General features: G+C 40.9%; 1 protein-coding gene across 1 annotated transcript in view; it reads right to left on the bottom strand.

Annotated features, from left to right (window-relative positions):
* The window catches only part of MED12L (mediator complex subunit 12L), a 143,844-nt gene that overhangs the window by 118,550 nt on the left and 9,165 nt on the right, over window positions 1-16,129 (bottom strand). Inside the window, exons 5-11 of the mRNA XM_035890039.1 lie at window positions 15,902-16,071; window positions 15,124-15,234; window positions 14,444-14,713; window positions 12,045-12,194; window positions 11,413-11,512; window positions 11,068-11,204; window positions 178-309 (exon numbers count right to left, since the gene is read on the bottom strand). Of these exons, the coding sequence (XP_035745932.1) occupies window positions 178-309; window positions 11,068-11,204; window positions 11,413-11,512; window positions 12,045-12,194; window positions 14,444-14,713; window positions 15,124-15,234; window positions 15,902-16,071 (1,070 nt within the window). The remainder of the gene's footprint in view (window positions 1-177; window positions 310-11,067; window positions 11,205-11,412; window positions 11,513-12,044; window positions 12,195-14,443; window positions 14,714-15,123; window positions 15,235-15,901; window positions 16,072-16,129) is intronic.

The raw sequence follows: 16,129 nt of genomic DNA, 5'->3' as shown, positions 1-16,129 counted from the left end.
TTCATTTTAAGTTTATCTAGAATTTTAAGAGTGTAAGTTAATGACAAAAATCCCCAGTGCTCCAAATGCTAAACTTACTTGTTTGGTAATGAGTAGAAATTAGAGTGATGTTTCTTTAGAAATACCTTGCTTTCTAAGCATGCTGTTCACACTATTCTAGAAGTAGAAATAACTTACTTCTGCTTCAATTTCTGCTTGCCTCTTCTCCAGGAGTTTCGCTACAGCCATGGCCCTGTGCTTACCAGACCTTTTACAGCTCACAGCCCATTCACAAAGCAGCATTACCACAGCTTCATCATTTGGGGCTACCTGTTCAGTGCAAGAGCAAAGACAGAAAACCATTTCACCTACACAGTCAACAGGCTTATTTCTGAGCAAACAGCTTGCAGCAACCAATGTTCTGGGGAATTAAGACAAAAGCTGTTCTTTGTTCTTTAGTATTGACAGATGCACGTTTGCTTTATTCGTAGTGTTTTCAAGTGAAATATAATCTGGAAGCCAAAGAGGGAAATCTCAGTTTTCACACTGCTGATACCCAAATCAAAATTTCCCTTTATCATAATTTTCTGTTTCTGTGAAGCAACAGAGTCATCTGCTTTATGAACAAGAGAAACAGGAAGAGCAAACTACACGGAGCCTCTCAACCCAATTAACCACACGGAATTTATGCTTTCCTTACTTTAATTCTTCCACACCTCCTTTGTCTGTTTCCAGATCATTACTTGCATCTCACTGACACATTAAAAAAAAAAACTAAACAAAAAAGCCATAACCTCTAAAGGTGTATCTATCACATAACCAAGGTAAAAAAACTCAATTTATTTCCGACCTAAGCACATTTTTAAGAAACAGTACATGACTTTAGAAAAAACGTATTTAAGGAAGAGCAATGGGATATAGTATGCTTGGCATCTATTGAGTGTTCATCCAATATCTGTTTCCACTAACCACACACATTTTGAAAGTATTTTTTCCCTTGTGTGCCACTGAACTGGATCTGCTGAACTTCCTCACTCCTGCTCAAGCTGGCTGCCATCTCTGAACACTTAAACGTAAGACTGACCTGCAAATTAAGCAGATGTGATTTTTCTTCTTTCCCCAAGATTAGTGGAAACTACACTTAGAAGTAAACTTCAGAAGGGCTAGAGTCGAGCACGGCACCCTCAGAAAGCAAATACCTTTTTAAGAGTGATTAGGAATCACAGACTCACAAGCATGAAAGTTACTGCTTCACAGCTATCCCAATCGTCCTCAAAAAATACAAAAAAATAACGGTGTGCTAAGCAAGGCTGGTGTGTACACACACACACATCACACCAAGAAGTTTCCTGTAAACACACTTCAACAAGTGAGGAAGTGATAATAAATGACTAGAGGTGGGGGGAGTGGAGGGAAGAGGAGAAAATGCTTCTCTTGCCCAAATGAAGTGACATGGTAACATCACCACTGTTGTGCTTAGATGTAGTCAGCTAACAACAGAAGTATGGATACTATCTATTTTTGAAGGCAATGCAGAACACCTAATCTGTCTGATCTTCACACTGATTTCTTTCCCTTTCTGCTAACAAGGGAAACCCTGCCAACAAACCCCAAGTCCTTCTGTATCTCAAGCAGGAGACACAAGCTCAGAGCTCAGGCAGAGCACATCAGGTCACTCATTCCCTGAAGCTGCGCCCGTGCTGCATCGCATCCTGCAGCATCCCAGGGACTGCAACACAGGACCTCCCTTACCCTCTTTCTTACAGGGAATGGCACCTCTTGCAGAATGGCTGAGCACCTTATCTTCTCAAGCAAGGAGCAGGTGATGCTCCTACAACTGAATCCCTTCAGAAAAGGAAAGAAGGAAAGCCTTGAAGAGGTGAGGCAATGGGGCGCTAACGGCGAAGGTCAGAGCTCACTGTGCTGGGACAAACACAGAGAGGGAAATCCTGGCAAGAGAAATTTAAAAGCAGACTTACATGGGGTACTTCTGAAGGAAAAAATGGTTATAAAAGCGTTCCTACATGCTTTTGTTCTGGCTTAAAGAAAAGGGCTTAGGTTGTTTTGGGAAATGTCAAATTGTAGAAGACAGACAATTTTTTGGCTTTTAATTATTTTTCCACTTGAGAGAAACAAGGGTGCTTTCCCTCCAGGGAATACACACACTGTACAAACATTGCCAGCACGCAGACAGACACTGAAGTATACATATCCATGTGCACATGTACAAATATTTCCTTCAGACACTGCCTGAGATACTAAGCCAAGAATATCAGCCTGTTACTCAACTGTTCTCCGAGCTGTACTCAACTACACTTAGCACTGAAAAACAAAACCACTGAAGCCTGCAGTCAGGGAGCTAACCACTTCCACTGCTGCTCCTCCTGCTGCTCAAGGGAATAGGTGTTTAAGCCTTATGACCAATGTGAAAACAGAGCAAAGTAAAACTCCAGTCACCGTATACAAGAACACACACAAACAAAATTCAAACCAAATTTCACGTGCCTGTGTTTTTGGAGTCCTAGTGAGTATTACTTGCAACTTCATGCCTGTGCTGCTTACCTCTGACCACTATGAACACAAGACTCAGCAAGGCTCACCTTGCCTCCGCTGCCGAGCCCTCCAGTCCCCGATGGCCATCACTGTTTAGGGAGATGGGAGCACTGTGCCCTAGCAAGCAAGTCCATGGAGCAGGCGCATCAGGGAGGTAGGTCATATGAGACTGACCCACCTCAGGGTGGGCTCCCGCACCCACCAGAGCCTGTGCACCCCCAGGTTACAAAGCCAGGTGCCAGAAGGCCACAAGCATTTGTTACCAGACACGCTCTCTGTACCTACCGGTTGTAATTAACAGGATACCTCGTTTGAATTGCACATCCAACTGTCTATGATCAAGGGCTAAGGCTTATTTACCCAAGCACGTTTCTTTCATGTTTGGTTGGTTGTTTTACAATCTTTCATGAAGCTCATTGACAATGAGTGCAGAGGAAACGAAATAACATTGTGAGTGATCAACAGCAAATTGCACATTTAAAGTTTTATGTATTAAGCCAGCAACAGTCACTGTCTTTAAAAAAAAAAACCACAAACAAAACAGAAAAACAAACTAAAGATTGCGTAAGTGACTTATTTGATAGCCTAAAGAAAAGAGAAAACCCAGGGCAAGCTGACCATTCCTTTTTCTGTTAAAGCTGGATGTTATTTCAGTTATTTCAAGAAATGCTGTGAATTCTTACTTTTGAGCAGCACTTCCATGCTCTCTGTTAAAATTCCCTTAACAAAAGGGATAAATAAAGGACAGGTGTTTGTGCAACTCACAAGAAAGTAACATGAAATTATCCTGGTCAGGACCACATTGAGGTCTACATAAATTAACTGCAGATTAATTCCTGGTCTGTTCTACCTGAACTTTGAGAGATCTCACGGAACCACCGATCTGCTTCAAGCAGCTTATTTTCAAGGGACAATCTGGTTTTTTCAGGTGGGGGTGGTGCAGGTGGTGTTAAAATTAAACAACTAGAAAGAGGCAGCTCTACAATTAAGAAAATACAGACAGTTAATTCCGTTTCTAAGAGAGTCATCTGCTAACACTGTGATATTTATTAGTGCAAAAATATAAAAAAAACTCTCCCCAATTCTATGCCTATAAAAAGCAGAACTACATTGTCAGAGATGTAGAATCCAACACCACCACAAAACACCTAGAAGTAATTACACACCTTAAAAATCACAGCGTTGATTCTGCAGTTTCACATACATGCAAAACATAACCTCTTTTGAAGGGAAGCAAGCCCACCATAAATACTTGAAAAATCAAGGTGTTTACCCATCTAAGAATTTCAACCGCACCTCTTTTAAGCGCCTAAAAACAGTGAGTTTGGCCCTCAGGAACTGACACATTTAGCAACTAAAGAGAAGGTATCTGAGTGCAGGTAATGATTTGAGCCCTCTGATGCCGACTTTTGTCGGGCAAGTTGGCATCACCAGAGCCATTCCTATACACTGGGCTCTTGGAACATGGGGCCCTGCAGCAGCTGAGAGAAGTAAAGTTGAAATGTCTAATCGTCCACTTTATTTGCTTTTGACTGCAAGTAACAAATGCACCTGAAAGCTGTATCAAGTCCCCGCAATATAAATAATTACCTAAAAGCCCTACAGTAAGCATAACTCTACAGCAGTACATGGGCAGCAGAAGACTATGCTAACCAATCCACAGCTCATCTGTAGAGCCACAAACTGGAAAATTAGCCCAACGCTGGAAACTCCAGCGCTGAGTGCTTGCTGCCTTGCTGAAGGCAGATAGGGGTGTGCTGCTCCTGGGAGCCGGGACGGCAGTACCCGTGATGCTGATAACGCACGTGGGCGAGCTCGGGCTGCCTGTCCTGCTGCGCAGCCGTGGCATGCTGCACAACTTCCTTCCTCCCGATGCTGTCTCATGATAGCTGTACCTCACAGTTTCCTCCCTTCCACACTGTGTTTACTTAAAAATGCTAAGAATGCAGTCAAGTAACACTTCTCAGAATAATCAGGTTCTGGATTTGTCTAATTTGGGACCTTGTATCTGCAAGTGGTCAGGCCTGGAAAAGCACAGATCGCATATCAGAGGGGCTCAAATTACTGCCTTGAAGAGTAGCATTGAGATCACATTTGTACCCTTAAAATTTCAGGGGCAGGAAAACAAAGATCAGTTCCCACATTACTTAATGACTACATTTTATAGGGAAGACAAGACACAAGGTGCTAGAGCACAGAACAGGAGCGGGTAGGCAGGAATTGCCTTCTGTGAGATTCCCAAACCTTCCACAAGTTCTAACAGAAGAAAAACACTTCAAGGTGGCATCAAATGGGAGATATTATCTACACCAGGTAGCGCACACCTTTGAAGCAGGATTTCAAGTTTAGACAACGCACTCTCAATATTTGTCATTTAGCCATGACCCAAAATAGCTGCAACCTTTCTAAAAGACACCAGTCATACCCTTTCAGAGAAAACCCAAAGGCCACATTTCCACCAATTTGTAACTGGAACAGAAGGTGGGTAAAGAAAAGAAGAAAAGAGTTGGTTTGTTTCTAATTTTAAAAAAGCACCATGATTCGTAACACAGGAAAGAATTAAAAGGAAAATATTGAACATTACTGTGTCCTGATAGGTTTGGAAATAGGAAGCCAGAAGCACTATTAAATCTCTCCTTTCCATAACTCTGAGCCCTTTTCCCACTAGTCCTTATTTTTATTATTTAATTAGAACTTGCTACTAAGGAACACTAGTTTGACTTTGCACTAGCTAAGGCCACCACTGAGGCACCTGGACTGCAGAAGTTACCTTTTGTGGTAGGAGGCAGGAAGAGCAGGGCATAATGCTCAGGAGCTCAAATGACTAAGGAAAAGGAAACCCCAACCTCCTCTCATCTCACCAAAACCTCTCCAGAAAGCAGCAAGGTGTGTGACTCAGTGCCGCTGGGGAACGCCCGTGCCATTTGTCACCGCTGCTCCCCAGGCTGCCACACCACGCCTGCGGGCCTCAACACGTTTCAAGGGAGAGAGATGAACAGCACCCAAGAAACCTTTCCTCCTACCCCAAGACACACTGCAGCTTCTTGGGTTAAAGGGGGGAGAAAAAAAGAAAAAGCTTGTGTGCTCTTATGCCACTCATAGATGCCTGTGGAGTATATAATTGAGATCGTTTGTATGCACATATATATACACGCACACAGAGATACATGTGTGTGTGTACACATATATATGTATATACATATTTATATGGCTATTCCTTTTCCTTTCAAAACAGGAAGATACTGCAAGTGTATTCAACCCAATCATCCAACAGATCTGAGCAGGTTGCTTATTGCAAGTCAACTCCTTGTGGCAGGAAGCCAACCTGTCCTTAAATCATGAAGGTGGTTAACAAAAAACCAAACAGCAACAAAAAATCCGATTGCTTCCTAGCACGATAGAGCTCAGTCTCAAAACACAGAACTGCTTTATTTCTAATGTTGCAGAATTTTATTGTTTAAGACTGTTCCCTTTAAATACTGTTGGTTTTTTTTAAAGTTAGACTACCTAGATAAACTTGCAGTCACAATTCCAGTTAGCATTTTCAAATTAACTCCTCAGTGAAATCAACATTTTAAAATTAAACTCCCAATCTGCTTTCTAAGAGGACAAGAAAGGGTTTTCAGAAGCTCTTTTTTTATTAGGAGAGACAAAGAAGGGGTACAACACCGCCACGTTTATTAGTGCAACCTACCTTTCTTAAGAGAATAGGTGAAGAAAGAACACAAAAGCCAGGAACAAAAGCATGATCAGATTTTTGTAAGAAAAAAAATGGGCCCGTGCTATCCACAAATGCCTGACTCAGAATCCCAAATCCATGCAAAACAGCTCCGCTCACAGAAACAGTCAGGACAGCTCATTCCGTTCGAAAACACATCTGCATAACCATAACAAAGGAGCTCTCAAGGCGTACTACTCTCTCACAGAACAATTGTCCTCAAAAATTTGGGATCTTTCAATCAACTAAATGCACAGACACTAGCAGTGCAGACTAAAATATGGAATATGAAGAAATGCCTCTGAGTGCAGCCCAAGAAGGACAAAGTCATCACAGGATGGTAGGCAAGCTCTACACACACACCGCAGCACTAACAGCAGCTCAAAGACAAACCTTTTTATTGAAGTACAATTCGCATATTTGCTTTAAATTACAAGACCATGTTCAACAAAATATTAACCACTGCTTCAAAGTGGTCTAAAATAAAAAGAAAAAAAGTTGTGGGGTTTTTTTTAAGGGCCCCATCAGTTATTTAAGTCACAGAATACATTTTTCCCTTCCAGAGAGATTTTGTACTTTAAGTCCCTTAGACACCTAGGTGAGCAGGAATCTGATGTCAGATTTACCGAAATAATGAAGGGTGAAAATACCCACACAAACAAGCTTCAGATAACAAAGCAAGTGGAGTTAACTGAACTAATGCTAACCACATTATTAAAAATATGACAAGAATGCTCAGAACATGTTCTATTTTCTCAGTGCTTGTGGAAATAGACTCTGGTTCTGCATATATTTCAATCCATTTTATTTTGCTCACCTTGTCTCTCTTACCCATCATGCATCCCACCACAGTCACATTGAGGTCCCTTACGTAGTAACAAACTGTTAAGTTGTAGCTTACTAACTAAAAAGGCATTGTTAGACCTCCTTTCCCACAGTCACAGCAGGGTTGGGGTTTTTTTTGTTTGTTTCTTTTCCAGCAAAGTGATCTCAGAAAGACAAATATTAACTCTGCATTTGTAACAAGCCCTATTCGTGAGAACCAAGTTCAAAACAGGACTTTTTCACTCTAAAATTAAAAACATCTCTTGGCATCATAAGAATTCAGCTGGACTTCAAAGACACATGAAAAACAAGACCTAAATACAAATACGGAGACCTAAAATTTAAAAGCAATCAGAGCACACAAGTATCCATGAAGTTTCAGGATTCTACATAACAATTTCAAGAAATTCAATATCAGTCCTTAAAAACCAAGCGCTCTCTTCTTTCATCCAGTTACTACTGCATACTAGCTAGAAAATACTGCTATGAAGTTTCATTCACTAGGTATCCCTCCCACTGCTTAGGTGTATTACAAACTATACTTAACCAAGTTATATATATATTTTTTTTTAGGCAGCAGACTGACAAGTTAAAAAGTCTCGCCAACCATTCTAAAACAAAACAAATTAAGAGAAAAAACAAAACAAAATTCTGGTCTCAATTCCCTTTCTTAGCTGTACCTGTGAAAGACTATGACAAATAATAAAATACAGGTAGACCAAAAGTTAGGTGAGAGTTAAGTGGGTTTAAGCCACAGGAAGAGGATGGGTGAACTCAAAAAGGAGTTTTCACAGACATTGTGAAAAAGTCTTTATTGCATTCTCTAGCTCACTCTTCTGAGGACTCTATTTTTGTACAAATTGACTCAAGCCTTCAGAGGGAGTGACCTTTAAAAGGGAACAGAGGGGACTCAAAGGCATTCCAAATCTGGATAAGTGCAACACAATTTTCCTCTAATTTAAAAGTGTATGGTAGCAATACATACTGTTTACTAGATTTATTTGTTTAATGATACCTCGACTATAACCACCATAGCGGTAAGCATTCTGGAGCTGCACAAGAGATGTTTTGAGTCAAGGAAACGTCAGGTGGAAAACGCCTGTGGCTATAAATAAGGCCAGTAGTTTTCTCTGCAATACCATCTCAAATGAAAGCGAACGTACTGCTTTATGCCACGTCATAAATTTCTAGATTTCAAGTCCTCCTACTCAGCCAAATCTACTGAGAAACTCTATACAAGTCAGCAAAGCAGAATTAGAAGTGAAAGGTCCTTTGTATTACTCACTGTACACATGGTCATACTCACACGGTAGCATTGTTCTTACCATATTAATTGTGATATCACATTTTTATTGGCTCTCGGACTTCCACACCAAAAGAAATCAAAAACTGTTATTATCATTTGGAACTTAATGGATAAAAAGCTGAGCATCTGACAGATGTAAAAAGTGCTACTTTTTGGGTTGTACACAGAGCCTGATGGAAGCCCCATGCTTATAAGGAAACCAACCATACAAAGAGCACCCAGGCTGTAATCCACGCCTAAGGCTCAGACTAAACTATTCCTATGGGATTACACATGCCCAGTGCTTTGGAGCACCACTCTCATACATACTTGCACCAGCATCATTTGCAGTCTTCATGACAATGTTTTGCAATCCAGCAGGAAAAATGGAAAGGAAATAGGTTCCAAACGTGTTCCAGCTGGGCTCGGATGAAAACAGGGGTAGTAGATAGCTATCCTTCAAAGTACATTTTGTTTTAAATAACCGTCAGTAGGCAGACATCCTAGTGATGGACATCTTATTTACAAAACAAAAGTCCTTACAGGCTTACATGAGTTGCCAGCTGAAAACAGAGCATACACAATCTCAAAACTTAGAGCCTTTTCTGCCAAGAAAAAACAGCTTGAGTTTATTAAGGGGGACAAAACCCATTGCACATGGCAGCATCCTTGTGTGCTTAACCTTGCAGCGCCGCGGCCGATGCGCAGTCAATGCAGGGAGGCGCCGACATCCAGTGGCAGTCTAGCAGCTCCGCAGCCCTTCTCCAGGGCGCTCACCCACCAGCCTGCCAGGAGGTAAGCAGCTGAACACTATGCGGGTAGCTTGAATGTAACTTTGGAAGTTCAAATGTCAAAATGCACAAGCACCATCTATCGGGCATTCGGCATCCCAAGGCAGCCTTCTTGTCTAGTTGCCAAAAATTAAGCTCAAGCCAAGCAACAACTAAGTCTTTTAAACTCCAGAAGAGGTTAAGAAGCTGCAGATAATTTAAAAGTTTAATTTTCTGTCAGCTCCAGACCCAGTAAGGTAAGACTGAAACTTTCAAAGTTGTTTTCTTCTCTCAGAAAGAAGTCAGCATCTTCTTTGCTTCTGCTCTCCCTACAGTCTCTGTGACTACTGTGCAAACATCGTCACTTATGTATGATAATGTTTTATTCCTACTCAGTGTTCTTCAACTCAGAGTAAAATGTTTACCATTAGAAGACAGGTAGCCCTGCAAATTAACTAGGCAGGCCTTCATAAATAAGTTTGGTACCCAGAATTGGGGAGCATATCTTTAAGAGCTCTTTAGGGGCCAAAACAGGCATCTTTTCAAGGCAACCCTACCTCAAGTCATAAAGTACCATAAAACAAAGGCAATAATAGCAGACAATCTACAGTAAGAACAGAGTAATTACCTTACTTTCAGTAGTCTCCCTGCCAACACTGCCTTTTGAAAGACAAAGAAATGGTTTGTTCGTACAATTGTAGCTGGAAGTCAGAAAAACTTTTTGGAATACAGACGGGGAGAAGGAAAAAAGATACAAATACAACTGCAGAAGGGCAAGAGCACAGAACCACACCATTTGATCCCAAAAGCAGATGAAAACAAAAAGCAAGCGCTCAAACGATAAAGCACATCACACCCTACTCATTTTAAAAATACAAAAAAAAATTGTGTGTTGAACTCCTGATCTCATCCAAGCATTAGGGTTAAAAACTCTCAACAACTTCATCTGACTGCTATAGCAGCTCTCCTTCCTCTATTTCTCTCTCATTACCATAATAGTGTATTCGAAACACAAAGACAACTGTGGCAAGCATTTCATTCCTACCTACCAGTTCTGAGCTTCACATACAGAGTTTGTTGGCAGGCAAATCTCTCTGGAAATACTTCCAGAGATGTTATTCCCCCAAGACTATGTTCTGCTTGTTTATTGCAAAGTCATTAAAACACTGATTGACATTTATTATGCAGTATTTCTGTACAATAAAGGGCCTTGAACTACGGCCATCAATTGCTGAGAAAATAGTCATGAATAAAAAACAGGTGTATCCAAAAAACAAGCCATTTAGCATACAAGTTTTTAAAACATTGACATGAGCAGCTATGACAAATTCACTGATATTTTCCACTTTAAAATTTTACTTCAACAGTGTACTATTAAAGCTGGCTATTTCTTGTTTTCCTCCAGCACTTTCCAAAGAAACTCAAGAGTCTGACATTATATATAGGCCCAGTGTCATCACTTGCATTGCACACACACATACAAAAAAGAAAAAGAAAGGTAAAATCTAAGATTTCTGGTAAAGTTTTTCATGATCTCTGAAAATGGTTCTAAGAGCACAGGTAAAAATATCAAAAACCATGAAAGTATGTAGTTCTAGAATATTTTACTATATTAACTTACTACTTGCTACAATAGATGTAAGAGTTCTTACCAAACAATCCAGAATTTTACTTGGCAGCACCCAAAAAACAAACTACAAAACCTTGATAGATCACTTCTCCTAAATAAGGTTTACAGTATGTAGAACTGAAAAGTTCAATTACAAAAGCAAAGAGCTGTTTTCTCCTAATAAACCAAATGTCAAGTAGTAAAGAAAAAATACACCAAGAAAACATGACGCTTTTGTATCAAATATACACATGCACACAATTCTCATTAAGTAAAAATAAAATCCGTTGTCTACAGACTACGAAGTGAGAGGAGAACATGCCATTACCTCTTGGTTATCTTTATTCTGATTTGCCCAGAAAATCTTATGATAAAGTGTCTCCATTGAATTGCTGGAATCTGATCTGTCAAAACAATGCCGATCCAACACTTCTAAGGTGTGCAAAACTCGGCTGATGGTCACCCCTGGAGATGGGAGTTAGAGAGGAGGGGAGAGAAGGGGAAAAACAAAAAATAAAATAAAAAGAGAAGGTTTGCACAGGAAAACATTGCATTACATGCATCTGTCAAATTTATTACTAGAATTAATCATGGTGCAACAGGACTACACTCAAAGAACAACAGATGTAAACCCTACAGCTTCCCATGTTTGTTTCATTCTGAGTTGTCTTACCTGCAGTTGATTCTTGGCACTTGTCAAAAGACCACCGCACCTCCACAGCACGACCTCTTTGTTTTATCTGCTGTTCTACTTCATAAATCTTTGCCCGAACCTGTAAAAAAGATAGTTGTTAATTAGCTAGTGGTGGGAAGTCTCAATTTTCATTTCAAGCTTGTGACAGCTTTCTCAGCAGGAGTAAGGTACCCGATAGTGTTCCAAAACACTCCCTACATTTGGGAACAACAAACTGAAGTACATTCTGTTCAAATGTTTTTGTCTGTTACAAATCATCTTGTACAATAAAACATCTTTACTTACATTCAACCCAGCAAAAGTTGATTTTCAGCGTGTCTGAAAAGTCACATCTCACAATATGGTATGCCAAGTTTCCTCTTATTTGCCATTTTACATCTTAAAGTAATTTCAGTTTAATAACAGAAAACATCCAACTGTAAATAATTCCCAATATTTTCACAAAAATCACTACCTGAATGAAGTACAAAGGTCGGTCATCAAAAACTAGCACACCACTAGTCTTGAAACTCGACCTACAGAAATATCTAAACTTGGCTGTAGTCCTAATGATCACAAATCATTATTTGGGATATAAAGCAGATCTTAATCTGACAAAGAAAAAAGCTTACCTGCTGATTAAATGCTGAATTTCCACCTGGCATAGGTAAACTAGATGGAGCAACTTGAAGTAAATCCAGAGGTGAGCCTGGATTAACGTTCTTATTTTCATTTGTGGAATAGTTCCACACCAAGGCACTTGGGCAACAAAGAGTTACAGTCTGCAAGCAATAGTACAAAACAGAAGTAATTTCTTTTTCTGAACATGTGTGATAGACAATACCAACAATAAGAGAGTCCATGAGACTAGAATCACTTTCTACTACAGTGAAAGAAACAAAAAGACAGGCCTACGCACAATTACCTTAAAACATCCGCTTAAAGAAATTCAACTACTATATTATTTTCCTTCTTCATTACTAAAAAAACTTATTTAAATATATACATGTTCAATTCCCATTTGTATTGCTTCCATAGCGCCATCAAAGAACATCACCAAGGGTTAATTTCAGTCAGATCCTTTTTGTGAAACATGAATGGGCTTTAAAAAAAAAGAAGTCATTTTGGTGTTCAGCTTACAGAAAGAAGCTTTATGTGAAAAACCAAAATTTAAGAAATTAATTAAAATCTACTCTTCTGTCAAGACTTTAAAGCACAAAAGTCTCACTGGAATGCACCATGAATTTAAGATTTACTTCAAAAGAAAGATTTTGCATTGATGGGCTTCAAAACAGCCATTTTACAACTGCTTGTCAGTAGGTACCGATTACCCTGTAGCATTTGGTATTGTACAGAGCAAAAGCAGAATGCTTTGGTGTTTTGGGGTCAGACCTTAAATACCACCTAAAACGATGGAAGTTTATTCATCTTATAGATGTTTAGTTTTGAGACTGCTGGATTACTTCTTGGGAAGGTCCCCCAGTCCAGATCTGGATTACAAAGCAGCACCTTAGTAAAAACATTGCCTAGAGAAATGCTCCTCTGAAAAGGCAGAGAGCTTGTCTGAATCCAGGCTGTCCTCTGGACCCACTTGGTAGCACAAGAAAAAGGGGCAGAAAAAAAAAGAGCAGAGAAAACGCACACACATACACAAACCCAAATAGTACAGGAAGAGCAGAAAGATTACCAGCTGCGATGTTAGTAGAGAAAAGCTGTAAAGCTGCCAGAGTATACAGGCATACCCCAGCAGCCCAGGACGGAGACAAACGCTGACATTCCCAGGACAGATCCATGTTCAAGAGGGAAAAGTCACAGCATGCTGAGAGCCGGATGGGATCTAACGTCCTGACTCACGGCCTTCAGCAGAGAGAGGGATGCAGACACTCTCCCACTTTCTTTCCTCAGATAGCACCGACTGAGCCTTCCCTGCGTACAACCCAGCCTGCCTCCAGGCTCTGGACTTCCCACACTGCGACGACTGTGGGAAAGCAGCAGCCCTTGGAGAGGGAGCTGCATACAGAAAGGAAGTGCTCTTTTTCTGTGGGGGTGGTCCAGCACTGGAACATGTTGCCCAGAGAGGTGGTGGAGATGTTAAAAATCCAGCTGGACATGGTCCTGGGGAACCTGCTCCAGCTGACCCTGCCTGAAGGCAGGGCGGGACACACACACACACACACACACACACACACATCTGAAGAGGTCCCTGCCACTCTCATCCATGTTCTGTGATTTTGTGATCCCATGAGCATCAGCATACTCCTGGTACCACCACCAGGACATCTCCGTGCAACCCCCAGAGACAGACAACTGAACAGACAACAGCAGGAGGGTTTGAAGAAGTCTCACCAGGTCAGCACTCAGGAAGGCAAACAACCGCAGCTCATCATCCAAGTCCTTTTTTAGAAAATAATTACTCTCTTGACAATTCTGCTATTGCCGAGCAACAATCACAAGTGAACAGTCTCTTCTGTTCCACAGTTTTAAAAACTGTGGAAGTTGATAAGGCAATATAAACTGACTGTAATTCTGACAAAATCAAAATGAAGTGGCTTGCAGTGGCACCAAGCATCAGTGACAAACTGGAAGAAGCAAGGAAAACCTCAAAGGTTAGAGCTTGCAGGATTCAGTATGGTGCTGTCTTCTGTCCAGCTGCGCTCAGCAGACAGTTAGGGTCTGGCAGAACCACGCAGGTTCACTGGTGATGAGAACATGATGAGGTGTGCAGAGCATTACTACAACCAGAAACACTCCTTCACAGAGGGAAGGCTGGGCCATCCCTGGCGGTGGAGTCACTCCTTCCCACAGCAGAGGTACAGACACACGGGCAGCACAAGCTTCTCAAGGTGGATCCACCATCATGCCTCAGCCAGTGTGGAGAATTCACCCTCCTGCTCCCCCCAGACCCACACAGTCTTCACCCTTTAACGGACCACAACTAGCACACCTTGTCATACCCAAAACCCACTCTGTTCTCCAATAACACTGAAAGGTTATAGTCTTCAGAACAAAGAGCAACAGAACATTGGCCTACCTGCAGCATACAACTAAGTCCATACACCAGTGGACGGTGTTGAGGGCAGGAGAGGAAATCTGAGCAGGCCAGCTGTACCGGGCTCACCACGGGACCAGGGGCAGTCGGACTGGGGGCTGCCAGAGGAGGATTACTTGGTCCAATAATCATATGAGGAGAGTGTGCAGCTACAAGGCTAGGACCATCGCTTAGCAATAAAGATAGGCGTCTGGCACAAAAATAAGCAAGGCGACGGGATAGGTAAGCTGACTGAACAAACTCTTCCGAATACTGAAAGTTAAAAAAATGCATAGTTTACTACACAGTCTACTCCATGTATTAATTTTCTCTAATAATTTAACATTAGACATGCATAAACTAGAAGGGATCACCTCAAATATTTAAGAGTCTGGAAGTTATAAAAGAAAAGAGCAGCTCAAACGCAAATCCATACTTCTGTCTCTTAAAAATTTCATCTGCCCTCGAGGACCAGTTACAGAATCCTACCAATTCAAGTTAAAGATTATAAAGCATGAACATTTTAAAGGTGTTTATAAATTCCAAGCATGCACCATGCAATATATTTCCCTAAGTGTCCCAAGTAAAAATGTTTATATAGATTTTACCACCACAAATATTAAAATCGTTTAACATGTATGAATGCTGCTTTTATTGATTTTGGCTTTAAAACATGCGTGTACCTGCAACATTAGCGGCAACAACAGCTTAAGAAGATCATCATCAGTGGGTCTGATTTTTTCCAAAACATCCAGTATCCATGTCAAATACTCATGTCTCTCGAGCATTCCTTCCTTAAAGGATTTAAAATAACACATCATGTATTAACTGGGAACACTAAACAAGAAGGTGTGTAATCACAAATTTTATTCCATTTCTGGTTTAGCTCTCATTACCTGTGTCAGCACAGAGCTACCAAGACCCTCAACCACCACTAAACACGCAGGAACCAGCCACCATCATGGCAGCCCTACGGGTAGGGAAGCAATCACATACAGCACCAATGATCTCTGCAGTTGGGATTCAGCAGGCTGCCTGATTTACTGCTGACAGACAGACTTCCTCCTGGCAACCCTTCTGCTATTTCTATCCTCGGGTAGAAATAACAAGAGTTATTCTGTGCTAGGACCACACGGAACTGAACAGCCAGGTCACCACTCCAACACCCAAGGCTTCACATGCCACAGCAGCATCAGCCTGATCCACAATCATTAAAAACACTCTTAAAAGATAGGGTAATATAGAAGAGATGGAATAATTGAGTGCATTGCTGCAATCGCAATCAAGCACACTAAGCAAATCAAAGCTTTTTCAGCTAGCAAATCTTTAAAATGAATTAGCATTTACAATTTATGCAAGTCTTAAGACAAAAGCTACCAGTAAGTTCTAAAATTGAACTTTCCAAGAATGGTAACCTCAAAAAAAAAAAAAAAAAAATCCATGCACTTCTTAAAGTATTACCTGAAACATATAAAAAGACAATTTTTCATTGTATTCCCACTGCTTCAGGGCTTGTTCCATCTCTTGAGGCATCACTACAGAGCTGTTGCCTTGACTGGAAGTCGCATGATAAAACTCCGCAACCTTTGCCAGCTGCTCTCGAAGGTATCTGGTTATAATTTGAGTCCATTCTACAAAATAAGTTTACAATTAGAACACTTCAGGTGATTAAAGGTTTCTTTCACAGTG

Source organism: Egretta garzetta, unplaced genomic scaffold, assembly GCF_000687185.1.
Source record: "Egretta garzetta isolate BGI_Z169 unplaced genomic scaffold, ASM68718v1 scaffold172, whole genome shotgun sequence".
Classification (NCBI taxonomy): domain Eukaryota; kingdom Metazoa; phylum Chordata; class Aves; order Pelecaniformes; family Ardeidae; genus Egretta; species Egretta garzetta.
The sequence above is the reverse complement of the archived record's forward strand: the minus strand, read 5'-3'. Positions and strand labels throughout refer to the sequence as shown.